Source organism: Brassica napus, chromosome C1 (assembly GCF_020379485.1).
Source record: "Brassica napus cultivar Da-Ae chromosome C1, Da-Ae, whole genome shotgun sequence".
Classification (NCBI taxonomy): Eukaryota; Viridiplantae; Streptophyta; class Magnoliopsida; order Brassicales; family Brassicaceae; genus Brassica; species Brassica napus.
Window position 1 is genome coordinate 45789818 of NC_063444.1, and position 23316 is coordinate 45813133.

At 35.4% G+C, this 23316-nt stretch overlaps 3 protein-coding genes, 1 long non-coding RNA gene and 2 pseudogenes across 4 annotated transcripts; 3 read left to right on the forward strand and 3 right to left on the reverse strand.

The window, feature by feature from the left end:
* Positions 1 to 924: 924 nt before the first annotated feature.
* On the reverse strand, positions 925 to 1731 carry LOC106375101. The gene is made up of 3 exons (XR_001275196.3): positions 1652 to 1731; positions 1481 to 1579; positions 925 to 1107 (listed from the first exon to the last, which is right to left on the reverse strand). It is a non-coding gene; the product is annotated as an uncharacterized LOC106375101 (long non-coding RNA).
* Positions 1732 to 2220: 489 nt separating this feature from the next.
* LOC106368835 (zinc finger BED domain-containing protein RICESLEEPER 2-like) lies at positions 2221 to 4224 on the reverse strand. The gene is made up of 3 exons (XM_013808897.1): positions 2644 to 4224; positions 2371 to 2560; positions 2221 to 2246 (listed from the first exon to the last, which is right to left on the reverse strand). The coding sequence occupies exons 1-3, from the start codon at positions 4222 to 4224 to the stop codon at positions 2221 to 2223; spliced, it is 1797 nt and encodes a 598-aa protein (XP_013664351.1).
* Positions 4225 to 6880: 2656 nt separating this feature from the next.
* On the forward strand, positions 6881 to 9841 carry LOC106351163 (eukaryotic initiation factor 4A-1). The gene is made up of 5 exons (XM_013790979.3): positions 6881 to 7134; positions 7618 to 7687; positions 7759 to 7862; positions 7936 to 8366; positions 9004 to 9841. The coding sequence occupies exons 2-5, from the start codon at positions 7620 to 7622 to the stop codon at positions 9637 to 9639; spliced, it is 1239 nt and encodes a 412-aa protein (XP_013646433.1). The 5' UTR covers positions 6881 to 7134; positions 7618 to 7619; the 3' UTR covers positions 9640 to 9841.
* Positions 7420 to 7546, forward strand: LOC125581172 (annotated as a pseudogene).
* A 391-nt stretch (positions 9842 to 10232) lies between the features above and the next one.
* Positions 10233 to 10792, forward strand: LOC111201977. The gene has a single exon (XM_022694332.2). The coding sequence runs from the start codon at positions 10361 to 10363 to the stop codon at positions 10667 to 10669; it is 309 nt and encodes a 102-aa protein (XP_022550053.1). The 5' UTR covers positions 10233 to 10360; the 3' UTR covers positions 10670 to 10792.
* A 49-nt stretch (positions 10793 to 10841) lies between these two features.
* Positions 10842 to 19685, reverse strand: LOC106381255 (annotated as a pseudogene).
* Positions 19686 to 23316: the final 3631 nt, after the last annotated feature.

The following is a 23316-nucleotide window of genomic DNA, read 5'->3' on the forward strand; positions in this document are numbered from 1 at the left end:
AGAAACAGTTTTGCTTTCGGAGAACCATTATTAGTGAGCAATGACCGAATCTTAATCTAAACCTCAAAACATTCAGGCTACAAAGCCTCTTGAAAAGAATTCAGTTGACTCCTAAGGCTGCATATAGAAATAGTTGTCTACCATCCATTAACTGAATCAAATTACATCATCAATGGAAACGTAATACTTTCCCCCATCATTCTGTCAACACATCCTCAGTGTGACCTGTCAAAACCAAACAATAAAAAATAAATCCTTGAAACAGGGGGAAGTTTGGCTTATAGTACAAAACAAAGACCAAAAAAAAAAGGGTTCAAAGTAATCTAGATATCACACAAGCAATCAAAGATATAAGGTTGAATAAGTATTTGGCATATGAGTGTGGGGATATCAACATAGTCCAAAGCTAAAAAAAACACAGAGAATGGTACATGATTTTTTGGCATAGATGAGAAAGGAAAAAAGAAAAGCAAGGGATGACATTGCTGGCACTACATTTCGAAATTGTCTCCACTGGGGAATAATTCAGGCGAATCTTGAACATATCTGAAGACCAAGAGCAAAAAATCATAAAAACATACTACTTATCGATTATAAACTCCATGATCATTTAAAGAAATTAACATTGTTATGTTCTTCAGTGTGAATGTCAAAGTTTGGACTATCCTAGACTCAGGAACAAGAAATAGGCCTGTCAATTGGGCGGCCCACACCCAAATGGATGTGTCTAGTTGGGCCATATAACACCCACATTCATATTACACCCACACCCATATAACATCCATACCCAATAGAACCCATATCCAAGTTAGCTCATGCTCATTAGAAATAACCCAAAACCCACTCATTATTGATTTTTTTTTGCAGATAGCTAAATTTTGTTCATAATCAATTTTTGTAAACTTAATTTATAAACTTATATACTTATAGCAAATAAAAATTATATAATTTCTTTAAAAATTTAAATATGTTTTTTCAAAAAAAAAAAATACTTAAATATGACTGAAATTGAAATAGTCTCAAAGACGTTTGTTTTTATTGATTCTTTCACAGAAATATTGCATGATCTGTTGGCAATCTTCCAGCTTGTCTACTTGTATCTTCAGCCTCCAAGAAGGAAAAAAAAGTCTTAACACCAGTTCTTTCAAAAACAGAGCTTTTATAATAGTCTCTAGACTTTGAACAACAATGTACATGATCAAACAATAAGCAAAGTTCAAAGCTAAGGCTAACTCTTTGTTGGTTAGTAGTTACTCTTCAACACTAACCAATAAGCAAAATACAAGATCAAACAATAATGAGCTAAAATAATGTCTAGAACGCACAGTTTATTTTCTACTTAAAATAATGTCTCATCTCAGGAGTCAGAACAAATTAAACGGAACTCATAAGGTACCAGTTCACAAGTCTAGATGCAGAATTCAAACTGTTTATAACTCGGAATGAGTAATAAAAAAACGACCAGTCATTCGAATCATACCTCAATTCAAGTCTATAGACTCTCCACTCTCTTCTTCTTTCTCCTTCTCTTTATCCTCTTCTTCTTTCTCCTCTTTTGTCTTCTCAATAGACTCATCACCTACAAAAAAAAAAAAATTCATGAAGATTTTGAAGCAATTTACTATATGAATTGATTATAACCAACACTTACCAATTTCAGGAAATCCTTTTAACCAGTTCCTTGTACACACTAAAGCTTGAACATTAGTAGGTAATAGACAGCTCCTATACTTGTTAAGAACTCTACTACCTATACTAAATGAAGATTCTGATGCCACTGTCGTTATTGGTATACTCAGAACCTCTCGAGCCATTACTGCCAACTCTTTGAACCGAGCTGAGTTGTCTCTCCAGTAATGTAACACATTCAGTTTTTTGCCCTGTTCAAGACTACGCTAGGCGCTAGTCGGGCGGTCGGTGTGGGCCTAGCGAGTTATCGAAAAATCGGAGAGTACGCGGGGAGTACGCGGGGCCTAGTTTTATGTACTTTTTTACAATTGTCGGGTATATAGTGTTATATTTTCTAGTTTGTGAGAAATGTACAGGTATGTTATAGTAGTATAGTGGTAAAAGTTCTAGACATCATCCTCATCACCCAGGTTCGAATAGCACTTGCCTCATTTTGTTGTTGTTTTTTTTTTTTTAATGAGTGGCATAAATTGAAATAACTCATCTACTTCCCCCAAATTTTTTTAGGGTTTTCGACATCTCAAGCAATTTTCATGGCCGCCCACGTTCTTTTTCCCCTACATCATCAAAGTTTTATGTGATTTCATATTGTTTATGTCCCAATTACATAAATCTACCACTAAACACACGATTTTGATCATTCAAAAAGAAAAAAAAAATTGCAGGCTCCGATTTTCTTGCCGACTATGGCGGAATCGCCACGGCTCACCACCGCCAAGCGCCTCGGCGGCGCGTAATCGTCCGATTTGGCCGCGTTTTCGAACAAGGGTTTTTTGTAAGCGGCCATGTCAAGCAATGGCTCATCCAAGTATATATCAAGAGTAGACTTTCCGCTACCAACAGCTTTCTGAGAAAAAAAGGCATAGAATCCCTAACAAAAACAGATTAATCATCACTTATATGATATCAGAAGTTAATAACACTTATGAGAAATAACTTCAGAGCATAACTTACCCCATAACCGGCTGGAACATCAGGTATTTCTCCTTGTGAAGTTGTTGCAGCACTACTGATTCTCTGGTTTTTCTTGTAAGCTCCAAACAGTTTATAGATCTTTGAACGAACATTAGCCAACCTTCTTTTACAAGTAGACTGATCCAAAACTGAGAAACAATATTCTAAGATCTCAAATTTCAGTCTAGGATCCAAGACTGCAGCAATTGCAAGGATGTCGCTGTACTCTTCCCAGTATTTATCAAACTTAAGCTTCATACACTTCACCATTTCACAGATAACTTGATCAGAAGAATTTGCATGAGCTCTCAACCAACACTCAATCATCCAAATCTCATTGAAATACAAATTTGATGTTGGGTATGAGGAACCAGAAATCAAATCAGTAATCTCCGAAAATGGCTTCAAAAGCTCGGATAACATTTCTGCTCTTCTCCACTCAAAATAAGAGGGAAAACTCACATAACTTGCTTCTACATCCGCCAAGTGACCTAGTGCATGTTTGAACTTTACAGCTCTAGAAAGCATGAGGAAAGTAGAATTCCAGCGTGTGCTTACATCTAAGGCCAGACCTCCTTCATCATCCTCAACTCCCACTGTTTCAACACAGCTTTGAAACATTATTTCCCTACTTTCTGATCCTCTAACGAACTTAACACTCTCCCTGATTTTTTGCAGAGCTCCTCCTATCACTGCTAAGCCATCTTGGACGATCAGATTCAAGATGTGTGTTGAGCATCTAACATGGAAAAACTCACCACCACAGACCAGATCTTTGTGCAACTGTCTCTTCAGAATACTCTGCATGGAATCGTTCGAAGAAGCGTTGTCTACAGTGAGACAAAAGACCTTCTTTTCCAGCCCCCACTCCTTCAGTAGCTCAACAAGCTTCATAGCAATGGCTATTCCAGTATGAGGTGGAGGAAAAGCAACGAAAGACAATATCTTAGCTTGCAGATTCCAATCATCATCGACGTAGTGCGCAGTCAAGCAGAGGTAACCTTCAATGGTGATAGCCCTCCAGAGATCTGTTGTTAAACAAACTCTACCATGAAGATCATTTAAGATTTTCCTAAGTTTCTGCTTTTCCCTTTCATAAATCTTTAACACATCAGAAGCTGCTGTGTTTCTACTCCAATACTCAATACTAGAATTAGCATAAGTAAAAGCCATTCTAATCCTCTTATACTCTAGAAACTTATAAGGAAGATCGTGCTCTATAATGGCCATAGCTATCATCTCACGAAACACCGTCATATCCACCTTTCTAGAACTACTTCTAGGTGTTCCAACAGCTTTTGGGCATACCTTCATATGACGAGTCAGAGTTGAGGTTCCATTCTTACGAAGATTCAAGAAGTAAAACCTTTTACAAAGATTGCATCTGATCTTAGTTGTACCATCAGACAGCTTTCCTCCAAGTATAGTAAACTTCCTCCAGCACCTAGAGACTTTACGGCGTGGCTGAACTTGTCTCGGTTGTGTGCCTCTGTTAGCCTCTGAATACTCTAAAACTTCCTGATCCTCTATATCTTCATCCATCACATCATTCCCATCATCGTTCAAGTCTATAGCTTCCATTTTCTGAAACAAAAAAAAATATTTAAATGAGAAAGGAGCAGTTATCATGGTTGAATAAGTTTGAAGAGAAAGGGTCAATCAAAGAGAAATAATATTAGCAAGTACTTTAAACTAACGTATGAAAGTTTACAAGTACTCAGTTATGACTATAATATAGAAACTCAGAGAAACCTCATGAGTATACACCAGCAACTCAGAATGAAGCTAAACCCAAAACAAAACTTAAAACGATACATATGAAGTAACTCAGGAAACCCAAGTATGCAAGCACATTACAGAATCTATCTAATATAATAATCACAATGGTACAGCTTAGTTTTTTCTATTTTAATCACAATGGTACAGCTCAAGTCACAACACTTGTAAAAGGACAGTAGAACAGATTTTTGATTGCACCCACGGCTTATAAATTCTTTGTCTTTAGACAGATTCAATGACAGTCCCACTCGGCTCAATAGTCTTAAAGCCAAAAGACCACAAACTAAAGACCACGGCTTGACTCTCAAAATCTGTTTTCAGACATAAGAAGGGAATGGTGTTAAAAGACTAACGGTCTGAGAAAATCTTAAAGGTCCACACGGTTCAAGTGTCTTAAAGACAAAAGACATATTAGAAGGGAACCGAGTTAAAAGACCCAAAAGTGAGAAAAAAACTGCAAACTGAAAACAGATTCTTTACTGTACTACCCTCGGCTTATAAAATCTTTAGAGAAAACAGGCATCTGTTAAAAGGCCAGACAGATTCAATGACAATGAGCAGTTTGGAGGTTTACTTGATGGAATAAACTAAAGCTTCTTTGAACAAGTGATCGGAGGCAAACAAAACCACATGACTTAAAAGTCAATAGACCCACGGCTTATTAAACCTTTGGACAAAACAAAGTATCTGTTAGAAAAGTATTTAGACAGATTCAGTGACAATGGCACAGTTTGGAGGTTTACTTGATGAGAAAAACGAGGGGACAGTTTGGAGACTTGCTTGGTGGAATAAACAAGTAAAACAAGTAATTTAAGGATGGCAAATAAGACCCACACGGCTCAATAGTCTTAGAGACCCACAAGGCTCAATCATCATCATCATCAGAACTAGAGCAAACAATGGAAAATAAATTCATCATAAACAAAACGAGATTCATCACAAAACCCACAACAGAGAATCATGAAACGAGATTCATCATCATCATCATCACATAACCCGAGTCGTGGATCTAAGACTTTAGAAGCTAAAACTCAAAGTTATAGAAACATAAGATCAAAAGCAAAAATTCGAGAATCTTACCTGAAATTGCGAGAAGAAGAAGTCACGGCGGAGAAGATGAATCCAGAAGGAAAGATCAGAAGGAGAGATCGCAAAATTTCATCTCAAAATCGCAAGAAAAAAAGATGTTACGACGGCTACGTTGAAAAGGGTTTTTTTCAGTCAAAAAAAAAATTATATATTGGGCTAACCCAATGTCCAACTGGGCTGGACCAAATTGTCCATGGGCAAACTGGGTTTCTAGCCCAACTGGACCAAAAATTATTAGGGCTTAACCATAACCCACCAAAAACAGTTTGGGTTGGGCTACACCCATGGGCACCCAACCAGTTTACAGTCCTAACAAGAAATGACCATATATGTTCATCAAATGAGCTAGGGGACAGTAAAGAAGGTGACACTTATTGACCACAGCATGGTCACGCCGCAGTGAAGTGGAAACACTTTCAGCTGTAGAGACTTTCTCTAGCTATTCATCCACAAGAAGAGCACAGTTAATAATACCACAACTGCCGATCATAAAGTCAAAAAGCTACTAACAATTAAACTTCGACATAGTACAAGGAGCTCACTAAAGTTCTAAATAGTGAATGCAAAAATACCCATGACTAAACCAACAACTACCAAGTTAGATGAAAAAATCAAAACCAAGATATTCAATCCACATACGGAAGATCAGATACAAACTATCAAAAGATATTAAATGAGAAACCAAAAACTGTTAAAGTCTCAATGAACGGCAGGGATTAGTCAAAACTATGGCCGATTTTAAAAAGAGATTAGGCCCATTGGTCTTGAGAATCTATTAAGAGAAAAAGACAAAAATAGCACTACATCAAGTTTATGTTCCCAAACCATCATTCAAGGTCAAAAGTCACAAAAATAACACTTAATTTTTTATCAAAAGTCACAAATTTAGGGTTTAGAGTTAAAAGGTGGGGTTTAGGATTTAGGGTTTAGAGTTTAGGATTTAGGGTTTAGATTTTAGGGTTTAGGGTTTAGGGTTTAGGGTTTAGAGTTTAGGGTTTATGGTTTAGGGTTTAGAGTTTAGGGTTTAGGGTTTACAGTTGAGAAATGAGGTTTTGGGGATAAGATTTCAAATTTTGAAAAATAAAAAAATTAAAATTTTCAAAGGATAAACTTAGAAATGTGTTATTTTGGTCATTTTAGTTTTTGAGTGATATTTTTGTGATATAAACTTAGAAATCTGATATTTTTGAGATTTGTTCATCTATTAATTGGTAAAAAGTTATTATAAAAAAATTAATTAAATAAGATTATTATGAAAAGACCAGTGAGTTTAGGACACGACCGAGTCTTGTGACAATCCTTGTCCGGATCCAAAAGTAAGTAAAATAAAAGGCTAAACAGGGGTAAAACCGGAATTCCACATAAGAATAGGAGAAGGTTTCCTCTGGAGAAAACCCTAAGAAGACTCTTAACATATAAAGATAGCAACGCCTTCTCTCTCCGCCTCTTTACAATATTCAACACTCTCAAAGGCTCTCAATCTTCGCTCTCTCTTTCTCTCGCTCGTTGTCTCTCTCACTTTCGCGGTTTAGATCTGAGTTTGGGGAGATACAAGCTCCCCTAAGTTAACAACAAAGCACTCTACTTTCGCTTCCTTCAGCTACCAAATCAATTTCTCTCCAGGTTTGCATCAGATTCGTCTATCTTCTCTCGTTCGTTTCCTGTGATTCTGGATTCGAATTTCTTGATGTTTTTCTCCGATTAATGATTCGGTCTTTATTGGGTTCTGATTCAGTTGATAGATATTGTTTGAAAGATTATAACTTTATTCGATTTATTGATATTTACCGTCGCTTTTAGATCGTTCACCTAATAGAATAGCATCATCTTGAAGCTCTAATGTTTAACTCGATGCTTGTTCTGTTTGCTTGTCTGAATGAAACTTGGAGGAATAGGTTGAATGGTTTTGTCTATAATATTGGATAAAATCCATGTGCCTTTTTGTAAAACATTCTCTCTGGACATTAAATGAGACAGATATTAATGCTTGCTGTCTATCTCTATAGACTTCGAGTTTGGCTTTCTTGTCACATTTTTCCTCTGTAATAATCTTTTTGTTAGTTTGTTTCTGTTATGTTTACTGTTGTTGTTGTTCTGTGTTATTAGTCATGGCAGGATCAGCACCAGAAGGCACACAGTTTGATGCTCGTCAGTTCGACCAGAAGCTTAACGAAGTGTTAGTCTTCTTACTCTTATCTTCATCACTTCACATAAGTGTTATACTAATTTGTATTGTGTTTGATACAGTCTCGAGGGACAAGATGAGTTTTTCACCTCTTACGACGAGGTTCACGACAGCTTCGACGTCATGGGTCTCCAAGAGAATCTCCTCAGAGGCATTTACGCTTACGGTACTCAACAAAGCTTTTGTTTATTATTATTATTATCTATCTCTCTTTTAAACATCACCTCATGTGTGTTTAGGTTTCGAGAAGCCATCTGCAATCCAGCAAAGAGGAATCGTCCCGTTCTGCAAAGGCCTCGACGTGATCCAGCAAGCCCAATCCGGAACGGGCAAAACCGCCACCTTCTGCTCCGGCGTCCTCCAGCAGCTGGACTTCGCCATCGTCCAGTGCCAAGCCCTCGTCCTCGCTCCAACCAGAGAGCTCGCCCAGCAGATCGAGAAGGTCATGAGGGCACTCGGTGACTACCTCGGCGTCAAGGTCCACGCCTGCGTCGGCGGGACCAGCGTCCGCGAGGACCAGCGCATCCTCCAGACCGGCGTCCACGTCGTCGTCGGCACCCCGGGGCGTGTCTTCGACATGCTGAAGCGCCAGTCCCTCCGCGCCGACAACATCAAGATGTTTGTTCTTGACGAGGCCGACGAGATGCTCTCCCGCGGGTTCAAGGACCAGGTTTGTTATACCTATTTAATTCATATAGTACTTTTATTTTAAAATAGCATATCTTTTTGTTTTTCGTTCTATAATAAATTTTAATGAACATTAATTCACATATTTTCTATAAAATTTTTTGAAAATTGTAGTAGTATATTTTTTCTCAACATATTTTGTTATAAATAAAAAGAAAATTTAATCTATTGTTAAAATTGGTTTATTATGTGCTAGTAAAATTTCAAATATTTCTAATGACATTTTATAAATAACACAAACTTAATGTTAGTTCTATACTATAATCCTGTTTTAATAAGATTGATGAAATTATATTTAGGGCAAATCTCCAAAATAGCACATTTCTAAGTTTATATCACAAAAATAGCACTTAAAAACTAAAATGACCAAAATAGCATTTTATCTTTTGAATTTTTTTTTTTTTTTTTTTCAAAATTTGAAATCTTATCCTCAAAACCTCATTTCTCAACTCTAAACCCTAAGTTTGTGATTTTTGATAAAACATTAAGTGCTATTTTTGTGACTTTTGACCTTGAGTGCTAGTTTGGGAACAAAAACTTGATTTAGTGCTATTTTTGTCTATTTCTCTTATATTTATATTTAAACTCTGATCTAACTTTGTTTCTGGTGTTTTTTGTAGATCTACGACATCTTCCAGCTTCTCCCACCAAAGATCCAAGTCGGCGTCTTCTCGGCGACCATGCCCCCGGAGGCACTCGAGATCACGAGGAAGTTCATGAGCAAGCCGGTGAGGATCCTGGTCAAGCGCGACGAGCTGACCTTGGAAGGTATCAAGCAGTTTTACGTCAACGTGGAGAAGGAGGAGTGGAAGCTCGAGACGCTCTGCGACCTCTACGAGACGCTCGCCATCACTCAGAGCGTTATCTTCGTGAACACGAGGAGGAAGGTTGACTGGCTCACCGACAAGATGAGGGGGCGCGACCACACGGTCTCGGCGACTCACGGAGACATGGACCAGAACACGAGAGACATCATCATGAGGGAGTTTAGGTCCGGGTCCTCGCGTGTGCTCATCACCACTGATCTCTTGGCTCGTGGGATTGATGTTCAGCAGGTGTCTTTGGTTATCAACTACGATCTGCCGACTCAGCCTGAGAACTACCTTCACCGTATCGGAAGAAGTGGGAGGTTTGGGAGGAAAGGTGTGGCAATCAACTTTGTGACCAAGGATGATGAGAGGATGCTGTTTGATATCCAGAAGTTTTACAACGTGGTTGTTGAGGAGCTTCCTTCCAACGTCGCTGATCTGCTTTGAGGAAGAAGAAAAGGTCTCTTTCTTGTTACACAAGGCACTCTTTGATCTGATTTTGATACCTATTGTCTCTCTTTCCATCACAGCGTTTATTGTCTCTCTTTCCATCACAGCGTTTATTGTTATCTCTCTTTAAATTTCTAAGAACGTATCTCTCTCTTTGTGACAATTTTTATTTCTTAAATCATATGGAGTATTTTATTTTCTTGTCTATTTCAATTCCCTGGTATGTTTTGTCTTTTTATTTTGTATCAAACCAAAGCTTTTTTTGTTGAAGTTTATTTTAAAATAAGTTTTCGCATGTCTTGGTATTTAGGTATGAAGCATGGATTAAATACTTTATTAGTCACAACCAAACTTTTAAACCAAATGAATATATTCAGAGTTTTAGTTTAAAAATCAACGTACTCGTACATGCATCAATCCACAAAAACCTAACACGACAAACAAAACATGAATGACTTGCACCAACTTTACTTGTTCAGAAAGTATTTTTCTATAAGGAAGCTTTATAACCTAATTGTTATACGTTAATTAAAAAAATAGAAAGAAAATTTAGAAACCTACGTTGCTTTTATATTGTTTTTATAATGAAACAATCGTTACGTTAATTTCCTTTAAAAACTTATTAAAGACGTTACAGTGATAAAGAAAATAGAGACAACTCTTGTTCGTCAGACCAAACTCAAATCACGTTGCCACCGTTGAGAATAACAAGAAAGAAATGGAGCCAACAGCTGCAACGGCTGCCGCAGCCGCGTATGGAAACCGTTTCCGAGACGCAGCTGCGGTGAAAGGTTACATCGACGATTCAGCCGCTGATCAGACAAACGATTACCAGATGAAGATAAAGAAAAGCAAAAATGTTCCAAACGGGGATGGTGCGGCGTCAAAGAGCTGGAGTTTCAGTGATCCGGGATCACGTAGGAAGAGAAGAGTAGCTGGCTATAAGGTTTACTCAGTTAAACAGAAGATGAAGGGATCCATTAGAAAAAGCTTTAAATGGTTCAAAAACATTATAAGTACTTCTTGAAATATTGTGACTTTCTTTCTCAATATATATATAAATATGTAAAACGGTGAATCTGTTTGTGTTGAGTTTGCTAAATATCTGTAATACATACAAGAAAAACAAGAATTGAGTTTTCGTTCGTAAGATATACTCTTTGAATGAGACTAGTCTCTCCATATCTACCTGTGAATCTGCTTCTATACTTCAAGATTACCAGTATTATAGTATACAAGCAATTTCATTTTAAATTTCACATTTTATAATTAGAAAACAGTAGTTGTTACAAGTCTTGCAATAGTGATGTTGATAATTTAAAAGAGAGACTTGTGAATATATAATATGTTAATTGTGTGTAAATTAAGGAACAAAATGAGATTCATTAAGGGGCACAATGGCATCTCCAACCCTCAGGTTTGTAATTAGCATAATGAGAGAGGTGGGGGCTTGAAGAAATGGTAGGAACTTGGATTGCTTCACATGGCTCACACCCATAGCATTTCTTCTCACAAGTCGGTGTGGCTTTGATCCTACTCTTCTTCTTTTCTCCATCTCTTTTTTCTCATTGGGCTTCAAAGCAGGCCAATTAGAGCTGTGATATGCATCATGTGTGCTTATTATCTCTGCAGTGCAATAGAAACTATTATTGAAAAAAAAATAAAAAAATAAGACATTCATAAGAATATAAAACCGAATCTTTTTTTTCTGTAAGGAGATAACCCCAAAATACATGCTGACCCATCTGTAGTTCAGCTTAGTATAAATATTATTATTATTTCACGTATATCATACATATATCTGGGACCACAGTTTAGACTAAACTAGTCACTACAACTATAAGTCACTAATTTGCTCAAACAAGTTAAAACCCTTGTTCTAAAACGCGTCCGACTCGGACGATTACGCGGGGATAAACGTGAATCGGCTGGTAACCGTGGCGATTTCACCTTGTTCGGTCAAAAAACCGGTTTCAAAAAAAAAATTTCTTTTTTTTTGAAGTTTTGAGTATTTAAATCAATATAGAAGAACATATGTATGAATATGATGCAAAAACAAGAAGAAAACACATAGATTTCGAGGTTTTTGACATGTATAATGTTTGGCGGCGACCAAACCTTTTTTTGCAGAATCCCTGAGAGGGGAGATGATGATATAATTACTATTATGTCAGTCATTAAAAAACAATTAAAAAAATCCAAAATATGTTGTATTTATCTCGAACTTGGGCTGTTTCAATCTAAAAACAAGCCCACTAACCACCAAGCCACAACAATTACGATAATTTTGTTATTGAAGGATAACTAATATATTGTTATATTTATTGTGATGTCAGTTATAGAAAGTCTTGTTCACCAAGATTTACTTGTATTTGGTCTCCAATCTAAACCCTCATATTGTATCCCTATATAAGGAGTTCATTATTCGTGGAATAAGACACACCAATTTCTCTCTTCTTTTGTCTTCTCTTCTTTACTCAAAACACTTTATCAGCACAAAGCTCTAACGATCTTGAGCTAATAGATATAGATTCTTATTCTGTTATATTTTTAGTTTCTGTTCAATCCTCTTTCAAATCATGCTTATTATCAATTCATGGTTTGTAAGAATGGATTCATAGTTCAGACACATACTTGATTGATTGAGTTTATAAGTTTTTAGTCGACCATATTGATTCGACCTTGTTTTCAAGGAATGAAAATCATTGAATCTCGTTGAGATCACATCGACGTTATAAACCGAATCACGAGTAATCATACACTATTACTTCTTTTATATGGCTTAATACTCTTTTATTGTTATTTTATATAGCTGTCTATAGTCATAACCAATTGCTATCTTTAAATTGAATACGGCTATAGATTCATGGTTTATTATTAAACATGTGAACTACCAATGCCTTTAAATCATAGTAGTTAATCACATCGCTTGTACACATTTTAATTCTCATACATGCTAGCTATTAACAGCTGCATTGATCTTAGAACTTTACGGCTGCATACCATATTTTTATTAATATTGTTTTTATGGCTGCATCCCATAATATTGTTCTTTAACATATAGATATGCTTCGCTCGAATTGGTCAACATAACACGAGTTTATTTTAGCACATTAATACATGTAGATTGTTAACTCATTATTGCCTTGCCGTGTAGATTGATAGTTTGGTAACACGTTTAGTTTTGTGGAGCTATGATTATTATTATTTCTTTCTTTTAGCTAAACTGGAATAACTTGAGATATATTATTTGCATGGAATCTTGAATCAATATATATATATATATATTTTACTTGTGAGAAACGTTAATGCATTGATTATAAAATATTGATATTGCCTTATACATTTTGTACGCAAATATATGCATATATAGCTTATTTACTTTTTAATAAGGATGATTTCATTTTTACTTATTATTTATAAAAAAATTTTGATTACTATTTTATTATTTTAGTGAGCTATGTCGAAAATTTCTAGTCTTGAATTCGAAGTTCTTGATATCACTGGAAACAACTATTTGGCTTGGGCATTAGATGCCGAATTTTCCCTTAGTGCAAAGGGACTTGAAGGTACAATCCTAGAAGGAAATCAAGCCGAAAATCAAGATAAAGCAAAGGCTATGATATTCCTTCGTCATCACCTCCATGGGGATTTCAAAAATGAGTATTTGATGGTGAAAGATCCACAAGTCCTTGGGAACGACTTAAAAGAAATGTATGATCACCAGAAAACTGTGATTTTACCTAAAGCTCGTTATGAATGGGCACATATGAGATTACAAGACTTAAGTCTGTAAGTGATTACAACTCAGCCTTGTTCAAAATTACTTCCAAGTTAGAGTTATGTGGGGAGAAAATCACGGAAGCTGATAAGTTAGAGAAAACATTCTATACTTTTCATGCAAATAATGTTGTCCTGCAGACACAATACCGTGAAAAGGGATTCCAGAAGTATTCCCAACTTATATCTTGTCTCCTTGTGGCTGAGCAAAACAATGAGCTTTTGATGAAAAATCATGGACTACGTCCAACTGGTTCTGCTTCATTCCCTGAAGGGAATGTGACTGAACAGAACAAAAATGGCTGCGGAAATGGCTACACTTGTGGTCGCGGTCGTGGTCGTAGTCGTGGACATGGTCGTGGACATGGTCGTAGAGATACACGTAGACGTGGATATGGTCAAATTCGAGTCCGAGGAGTTTCTTTTAAGAACTCTAACTCTCACCAGAAATGGGAAAAGAAAGAAGGTGACAAACGAGAAAATGAATGCTACCGATGTGGAAGTAAAGATCATTGGACTCGTACGTGCCGTACACCAACACATCTTATTGCCTTGTATCAACAGTCAATAAAACAAAAGGGAAAGAATGTGGAAACAAACATGGTGTATGAAGGTGGAGAGGATGACTTTGTTTTTGGTGATGCCACTCACCTTGACCTTTCCGATTTTCTCATTGACGAAGAGAAAAAGTGATTGAGCAATAACTATTTAAGAGATGCTTTGTTTTAGTTTATTTATTGGCGTTAATTATTTGGCTTTTAGTTATTGGCTTTGGTTTTTATTTATTTTGATGTTGTTTCTTTTGCATTAATGAATTTAATCTATTTTATTATTTTACATGAGATTATAATTTATTTTATTTATTTATTTGAAGAGAAATGGATGGTGGAGATTTATGCTTAGCAGACAGTGCAACTAGTCACACAATTCTGAAAAATAAGAAATACTTTTCTCATTTAATAAATAGAGAAGCAAGTGTAAGCACTATAACAGGTAGTGCAAAGATAATTGAAGGCTCCAGAAGAGTAAACATAATACTTCCTATGGGAGCACAACTTGAAATTTTTGATGCATTGTATTCTCCTAAGTCTCAAAGAAACTTACTAAGTTTTGAAGATATTCGCAGAAATGGATATCATATTGAGACTATGAATGAAGAAAATATTAAATTTCTTCACATTACAAGCATTATTCATGGCTCTAAGAAAGTAGTAGAAAGACTACCAACATTCTCCACTGGATTATATTACACTAAGATTAGTGCAATTGAGGCAAATGCCATAGTAAACCAGAAGTTTACTGAAAATATTACTGTTTGGCATGACCGGTTAGGCCATCCCGGTTCAACAATGATGCGAAAGATAATCACAAATTCATGTGGGCATCCACTGAAGAACCAGAAGATTATTCCTAATGATTATTCATGTGCTGCTTGTTCTCAAGGCAAATTGATTATAAGGCCTTCACCAGCCAAGATAATTCATGAATCAATAAACTTTCTGGAACGTATTCAAGGAGACATTTGTGGGCCGATTCACCCACCATGTGGAACCTATAGATATTTTATGGTTCTAATTGACGCATCAACAAGATGGTCACATGTTTCTTTGTTATCAACTCGCAACCTGGCGTTTGCGAGACTGCTTGCTCAATTGATCAAATTACGAGCACATTTTCCAGATTTTCCCCTTAAGGCAATTCGCCTAGACAATGCTGTTGAATTCATGTCCCAAGCTTTTAATGATTATTGCATGTCTATTGGGATAAGTGTTGAACATCCTGTAGCACATGTTCACACACAAAATGGTTTAGCTGAATCGTTAATTAAACGTCTTCAGTTGATTGCTAGACCATTGCTTATGAAATCAAAACTTCCAGTCTCTGCATGGGGGCATGCTATATTACATGCAACAGCGTTGATTCGCATAAGGCCAACGAGTAATCATCAATTCTCCCCATCACAATTAATTATGGGTCAGGAGACAAATATTTCCCATCTTAAGATATTTGGATGTGATGTATATGTTCCGATTGCTCCACCACAGCGATCTAAAATGGGACCTCAAAGAAGCTTAGGAATATATGTTGGATATGATTCTCCATCAATAGTTAAATACTTAGAGCCATCCACAAGGGATTTATTTAAGGCCCGATTCGCAGACTGTCATTTTAATGAGTCTGTTTTTCCAACATTAGGGGAAGAAAAGAAACAGTTGGGAAAAGATATCAACTGGAATGAATTATCATTATCTTATCTTGATCCTCTAACTAAAGAATGTGACTTAGAAGTCCAAAAGATAATTCATTTACAAAGCTTAGCAAACCAGTTGCCAGATGCATTTACTAACCCAAAAAGAGTGACCATGTCACATATCCCAGCTGTAAAGGCTCCAGTTAGAATGAATGTCCAAGAAGGACAAAATCAACCTGCTAATGATTCTAAGGCACGCCTGAAGCGTGGTAGACCTATCGGTTCTAAAGATAAAAATCCTCGAAAAAGAAAAGGAGCAGAAATTGGTAATAATGAAATCGAGGTAATATATACAAATGAAAAATCTCCAGAAGAGAACATGACACAAGAAAAAATTCAGGTACCTGATAATGAAGAGATCTCAACTAACTATGTCATGTCTGGAATGAAATGGAACCGAAAGCAAATCGACGTCGATGATATTTTTGCATACAATGTAGCAGTTGATCTTATGGATGAGGATCATGAACCAAAATCTATTGAAGAGTGTACACGAAGAAGTGATTGGCCAAAATGGAAAGAAGCAATAGATGCTGAATTAAAATCTCTTGCGAAAAGAGCAGTGTTTGGACCTGTAGCCCATACACCTAAAGGTGTAAAACCAGTTGGATATAAATGGGTTTTTGTGCGAAAGAGGAATGAAAATGGTGAGATTGTGAGATACAAAGCACGTTTAGTTGCTTAAGGATTTTCACAAATACCAGGAATTGATTATGAAGAGACATACTCTTCTATGGTGGATGCTACTACATTCAGGTTCCTTATCAGTCTGGCGATAAAGGAATGACTTGATTTACGCTTAATGGACGTAGTCACAACTTACCTATATGGCCCACTAGATACTGACATTTACATGAAAGTCCCAGAAGGATTTAAACTGCCAAAAGCAGCAAATTCTAATTCTCGAGAAAGTTATAGCATAAAGTTAAATCGATTTCTTTATGGACTGAAACAATCAGCACATATGTGGTATAATCGCCTAAGAGTACTTGTTAAAAGAAGGCTATAAAAACGATCCTATCAGTCCATGTATCTTTATAAAAAGATTTGAGAAAGGATATGTTATAATTCCAGTGTATGTTGATGATTTAAACATTATTGAAACTCCTGAAGAGATTTCAATTACAATGGATTACTTGAAGAAAGAATTTGAGATGAAAGATCTTGGAAAAACAAGGTTTTGTTTGGGACTACAAATTGAGCACCTTAAGAATGAAATCTTAGTGCATCAAGAAACTTACACAGAAAAGGTTGCTAAACGAATTTCTATGGATCAAGCACATCCTTTGAGTAATCCAATGGTGGTAAGATCACTCAATGTGAATAAAGATCCCTTCCGCCCTAGAGAGAAGAATGAAGAAGTTCTTGGTCCTGAAGTACCATAATTAAGTGCTATAGGGGCATTAATGTACCTTTCCAGTCATACAAGACCTGATATATCATTTGCAGTGAATCTACTGGCAAGGTTTAGTTCATGCCCAACTCGTAGGCATTAGAATGGGATAAAACATATATTCCGATACCTCCAAGGTACGAAAGACATGAGAATATTCTTTCCTAACCCATCCACAGAAGATTTGATTGGTTTTGCAGATGCTGGATACATGTCTGATCCCCACAATGCTAGATCACAAACAGGATATGTGTTTACTTGTGGTGGAACTGCTATCTCTTGGCGTTCGATGAAGCAAACAATTGCAGCTACTTCTTCCAACCACGCAGAGATTTTAGCCATTCATGAAGCTAGTCGCGAGTGTGTATGGTTAAGATCCGTCATTCAACATATACGAGAAGATTGTGGTCTATCTACAGGGAAAGACTCCCCAACAGTCATGTATGAGGATAATGTTGGATGTATCGCTCAACTCAAAGATGGATACATCAATGGAGACAGGACAAAGCACATTCTACCGAAATTCTTTTTCACCCATGATCTACAGAAGAATGGCGATGTTTGTGGCGTTCAAGTTCGTTCAAGTGACAATTTAGGTGACTTATTCACCAAGGCGCTACCCACTTCTACTTTCAAGAAGTTGGTTCATCTTATCGGATTACGTCGTCTCAAGGAACTTAACGTTAGTATACATGAGGGGAAGTAATTGCGCGCTGCACTCTTTTTCCCTTAACCATGGTTTTTCCCACTGGTTTTCGTGGTAAGGTTTTTAACGAGGCAGTATCATACGCGCATAATAGACATCAAGGGGAAGTGTTATATTTATTGTGATGTCAATTATAGAAAGTCTTGTTCACCAAGATTTACTTGTACTTGGTCTCCAAGCTAAACCCTCATATTGTATCCCTATATAAGGAGTTCATTATTCGTGGAATAAGACACACCAATTCCTCTCTTCTTTTGTCTTCTCTTCTTTACTCAAAACATATATAATATATAATTATATATTATGTATATAGGAAAAATATATGTATTATACATAAAAATTGGTAATATACGTATAAATGGAGTATTATACATATAAAAATACAAAAAATTTCTCCCCGCGTACTTCTCGATTTTTTCCCGTTTTTTTCAATAAATCGCTAGGTCCAGCTGCACCGCACGCGTAGCGCCTAGCAAGTTTCCGAATAAGGGTTAAAACAGTTAAAAGTTCAACCTAATATTGTCTTGCTGACAGAAAACTAAACAGAGAAGTCTTTCCTTCGCACTTACATATCCACATGTCTACTTATCATCATAGACATACATATACAAAGCAATGGTTGATTGGTAGACTAAGAAAGGTATAGAAAATAAATTGAACCTGGATAAAAAGAAACGTGGTTGGAAGCAATGGGCCTACTTGTTGCACAAACCCAGCTCACTATTTGTATCATCACCACTGTAACCATACACAACTTTCTTATTTCTGTCACTTGCATGATGATGATGAACTGATGATGATGATGATGGTGATGATGATGATGGCTACAATGATGTATACAGAGGCATGAAGAAGAGAAAGAGGAAGAAGAGGGAGAAGAAGAAAGAAGAAGCTTCTTGGTTTTAGAGGCTTTTAGGCCTAATGCCTATAACATAGGCAAGGTTGTTACTTATGGGACAAGTGAAGTTGTTTTCTTACCAATCTATCAATTCTTACCTTTATTTTGATTAAAAAGCAAACCGATTAACCTATGAGCGAGTTTCTCTTTTTTTTTTTGAATATTTGGCATTTTACAACTCATTGATTGAATATATCTTTTTCTGACATGATTCAGTACATGAAGTAGATATTCGAATCAGAAATCAGAAGATAACAGATATGAGTGCTAGAGAAGAATCTGTGTACGAAATATAATGGTCCATTCATCAGAACAACGCCATTATGTAATTGTATAGCTGTAAAGAAAAAAATTGGTAACTTTTTAATTGGCAAATGATAAACAAAGGGTATTACATTTACAAATAATAAAATAATTGTATCCTCTTTCTTTTGATTTTTTTTTTGTGACTGATCTTTCTTTTGATTTGCACGGACAAAAAGTAGCTTAAAACCATCGTTAACCCCAGATTTTTAACTGTGGTTTTTAGTTTCGGCCAAGAGACGGTTCTTAACCTTTTTTAGATTTTAATTAAGAAAAACTAAAAATCATCTCTTAAATAAGAAACATAAAAACCGTCTCTTACTTGAAAAGTGTAAAAAAAACAAAAAAAAACAAAAAAATATCAAATCATGAGTTAAGAACCCCGGCTAAGAGACCGAGGTTAATCATACCTCTAGAAGATTAATACCACGTGTAACTTTGTAATTAGAGAACGATAAACAAAGGATATTACAAAAAATAAAATCAATTGATCATCTTTCTATCCTCTTTCTTTTTATTTGCATAGACTGCAGAGCCCTTCCTCGGCTATATGGTAAATTTCCATTAAGAGCAATAAAAGAAATAAACTAGTAGTGGGGTCGTTTAAGAAAAAGTCTACATATATTTTTTTCTGTGATAAATATCCACAAATACTTTTTGTTTGGGTGAAATGTCCACAAATACTTCACATTACATAGATGGTATATGTACATCAGTACATGTACATACATGCACGTCGTCTACACTGAGAAAATTGATTATTTTTTGGTGATGCCGATTCCAACCTTGACACAGACTTCATTTGGAAGAAAGTCAACTTTGAGTCTGGACTAGCGTCCATTCTTATACAAAAGTACTCTTGGTTCGTGCTAATCAAATTTAATTTTGTTAATCGAGTTTGATTTAATGAAGAGTTCTGTGTGTCATTTATCATACAATTCTTTATAAACTCAACATATTTTGATAAAGTACGTGTTCAGTGACAAAAGTTATATCCATGCATTATGCGTAGGCAGAAGGCTTGATGGTGTCAGATCGAATAAATGAATGGAAATGGACAGATCATATTACTATTTTAAGAATACGGTCCGTAGAATTTTCTTGAAATTGACTGATCAATTAGTTTCTAGTTTTGGTTAACGCCAAGCTCACACGAAGTCTGAAACGTTACTCTAAAAAGGAATCGTAACAGTCCAGTTTTTATTTCACGGTTTTAGCAATTTCTTTACATCAAGTAAAATAATATATTCCTCCTACCTTTTTTCCTACTTTCTACAAATTTGTTTACCAACGTAAAAATGAATTTATTAGGCATCTACCAGATCTGAATATCTTCCAAGATGTAAATGAATAAAGAAAACTGTTTAAAAGTACCCCACATTTGCCTATGATAAAGAAAATTATTTACATCTGACTCGGATTCATACTTTTTATTTTACGATTATTATTGATTATGTAACAAAAGAACTGATTGGCTATGAGTGCAGTGTACTGACACCTGGAGATAGCTGTGTTAATGCCACTGGTATGTGATTAGTCATTTTCAACTTTTATTCTTCTTTTTGTTTTTGGTTTAAGTGTCTTGGTTTGGGAGGAAATGTTATACTTTTAATAAAATAACAAATATCAGACCAAGATGAATAAATTATGGTTTAAACATATGGGTCAACATTTACTATATTTTATCAACTATATTATATAATCAGATCATATAACGTTCTCGTGGATTGTTAATTATCCCCGTAATTTCAGTTCTCAATACATCTCGATCATAATATAGATTTTCGACGGATTTGTAAAACTAAGACACTCAATATATTTACATTTTTAATGGTGCTGTGTCTCAAGTCTCAGCTGATTTTATTTTTTTGAATTATATATTCAGATTTTGTTCGGCTAATCCACAAGATCATACTTTTAGTTTGTTTTTTTTTTGACAGCGATCATAGTTTTAGTTATAACGACCGGATATACCAAAAACTTTACAGGATTTTTGATTTTTATACCTCCTTTATGTTTTAACCTTTTCACATATGTTAGGACCCAATTCCCACTAAATCATGTCTCCACAATTGATTTTGATTTAAAGTTCGTCTGTAAAAAAGCTCTTCACATAATGGATCATATTGGATATGGATATGAGGATCGTTTGATATTTTGGAGAGGGTCATTCAGTTGCTATCTTTATCCCCATAGGAACTATGAAAGTGAACGTTGAACCAAATTATGGTGGATATATGACGAGAGCTTCCTTCTTGTGATCTGTCTGAAAGCTTTTATATTATGTCCAAGGAACTTTCATCTTCTTATACAATGTATTTTCCATTTTCCCACAATGTATACATGTCTGCACATATATATGAAAAGTGGACCTGCCCATTATTCGAGCTGAACGGATTAATTGATACATAATGAACCCTAGCTAAGCTTACATATGATGACAGTTTAGTGAATGTTAAACCTATCTAGCTATACTACAAATTACTAATTTACTGATGTTCAACCTATCTAACTACTTTAAATCATAATTCGAGTGTGTAATTTGATGCACAATGTCCTATAAGAACGGCTACCGATAATCTGACAAACATTACAAAACTATATGAACTCTTTTTTCAGAGGTATAACAAACCATTTTAATTATCTTGGTTTATTGCAATCATGTTTCTGAATTGTCAAGAAGATAAATATCAAAACTATATGTATGTCTTTTTCTAATGCAAAGAGTCCATCAATGGAGGAGGAAACAGGATGAGATCAAAGAAATTGGTTAAGAGGTCAATTTCAAAACCACCAAAAAGATATGTCAAACTGAGAAAACAAGGGAAGTTTCCGACAGGATCTCATGTCCGTTGAGCTTTGACTTCCTTAAACAGCATATAACCAAATTTTACTTCGAAAGAGTTGAAGTTATTGCAATTTAAGGGTTTTGTTATCTTCAAGTGTGCTTCACACCAATGCCAAAACAACTGAGGTCTCGAATTTCTTTTCTTGAGAACTAGGTGTTTTACGTACCGAACATCTTGAATTGTAACTACACAACATAATTATCACTGTATTGCTTAGTACAAAAAAATTGACGGCAGATTTATCCGTAAAAACCGTTTCACAACCAAAATTTTGATACTCTATTAATAGTTTAGCAATTTTAAAACTTCTAACATTTAAATCTAACGTTCTTTTAGTTACTAAGGTTAGTTTAGTTATGAAATTTGTTAGCTAATTTCTCACTAAAAACGAAAAAAAGCTAAGGAAAAAAAAACTAGTGAACCAAGCTACAGGGCCTTCTCACTAATTTTTGACTTCTCTCTGTTCACTTTTGTTCACTTTTTTTCCTTTTGTTACCACTCACAGCTATACCAGTCTTGAAAATATGTATCCTATTCTCTTATGATAATGATAAGACTTTCTAACTCATAATGATATGCAAGGAAGCGATCGTAAACGTATTATTCTAAACATTTTGACTTCAATCCTTGCTATTATTATTACAGGCACTACATTCTAGTTGTATATATAAGAACGGTTACTGATATATGTTTACATATAGCAATTTAAATTTAACTGTATATTATTTGGCCTCTTCTGCTGTAAAAAGGATCGCATAAGATTCCTTTTGAAATCAATATGGACTAGGCGATACGCGGAAATAATGATAGTATATATAGTAACTTTTTTAAAAATATTCATTATTATTTCAAAACATCCATTTTTTTGTTGTTGAATAACATTACAGTAAAAACTATAATCATTTTACAAATCCTTTCTAGTCAATCATAATATCATGAAAATATCATATATCAATATACTCTATATGTATTTGATGGCGTGGAAATGCAAGGTGCTTTTTTATTGAGCAATGATCTATACAGTAATACATACACGATATTTCTATTTGGAAACATTTATTTGTTTGCATGTGACAGTAATTAGCAAGCCTGTATATATGGAGAGGATATGCTCCGATTTACATTGTTCAAAAAAATATGTTCTTCTAGAAGCAAAAAAACAAAATGTATATAAAGTTAGTGTCCTTTGATGGCTCATCAAAAACAGAAATAAAAGTGTGAAAGCTCTTTAATAGTTGCATGTGGAATCATCGAAGCCAAAATCAAAAGAATCTTATGTTTGGGCCCATTGCTTCGGTCACAAGCATTAAATTCATCCCTTAAAATTAATTAATAGTTTTTCTAAAAAAATTGGCTTTATCTCAATATTTCTATGTCCTGAACAATATTAATGTCAATTCGGCAATGTTAGATTACTCAAGTAAGCATAAGAAGTATGTTCTATGTAACAAGTAGTGTGTGACGTTCTGTTAAATATACATGTAATATAAATAT

Excerpts from the sequence above, each read along its gene's own strand:
- LOC106368835 (XM_013808897.1), bottom strand. The coding sequence starts at position 4,224 with ATGGAAGCTATAGACTTGAACGATGATGGGAATGATGTGATGGATGAA. Across the intron at positions 2,561-2,643 it reads ATGTTCCAGCCGGTTATGGG|GGATTCTATGCCTTTTTTTC; the intron begins GTAAGTTATGCT and ends TGTTTTTGTTAG. Across the intron at positions 2,247-2,370 it reads TGGCGATTCCGCCATAGTCG|GGGAAAAAGAACGTGGGCGG; the intron begins GCAAGAAAATCG and ends TTGATGATGTAG.
- LOC106351163 (XM_013790979.3), top strand. The coding sequence starts at position 7,620 with ATGGCAGGATCAGCACCAGAAGGCACACAGTTTGATGCTCGTCAGTTC. Across the intron at positions 7,863-7,935 it reads CAGAGGCATTTACGCTTACG|GTTTCGAGAAGCCATCTGCA; the intron begins GTACTCAACAAA and ends ATGTGTGTTTAG. Across the intron at positions 8,367-9,003 it reads CCCGCGGGTTCAAGGACCAG|ATCTACGACATCTTCCAGCT; the intron begins GTTTGTTATACC and ends TGTTTTTTGTAG.
- LOC111201977 (XM_022694332.2), top strand. The coding sequence starts at position 10,361 with ATGGAGCCAACAGCTGCAACGGCTGCCGCAGCCGCGTATGGAAACCGT.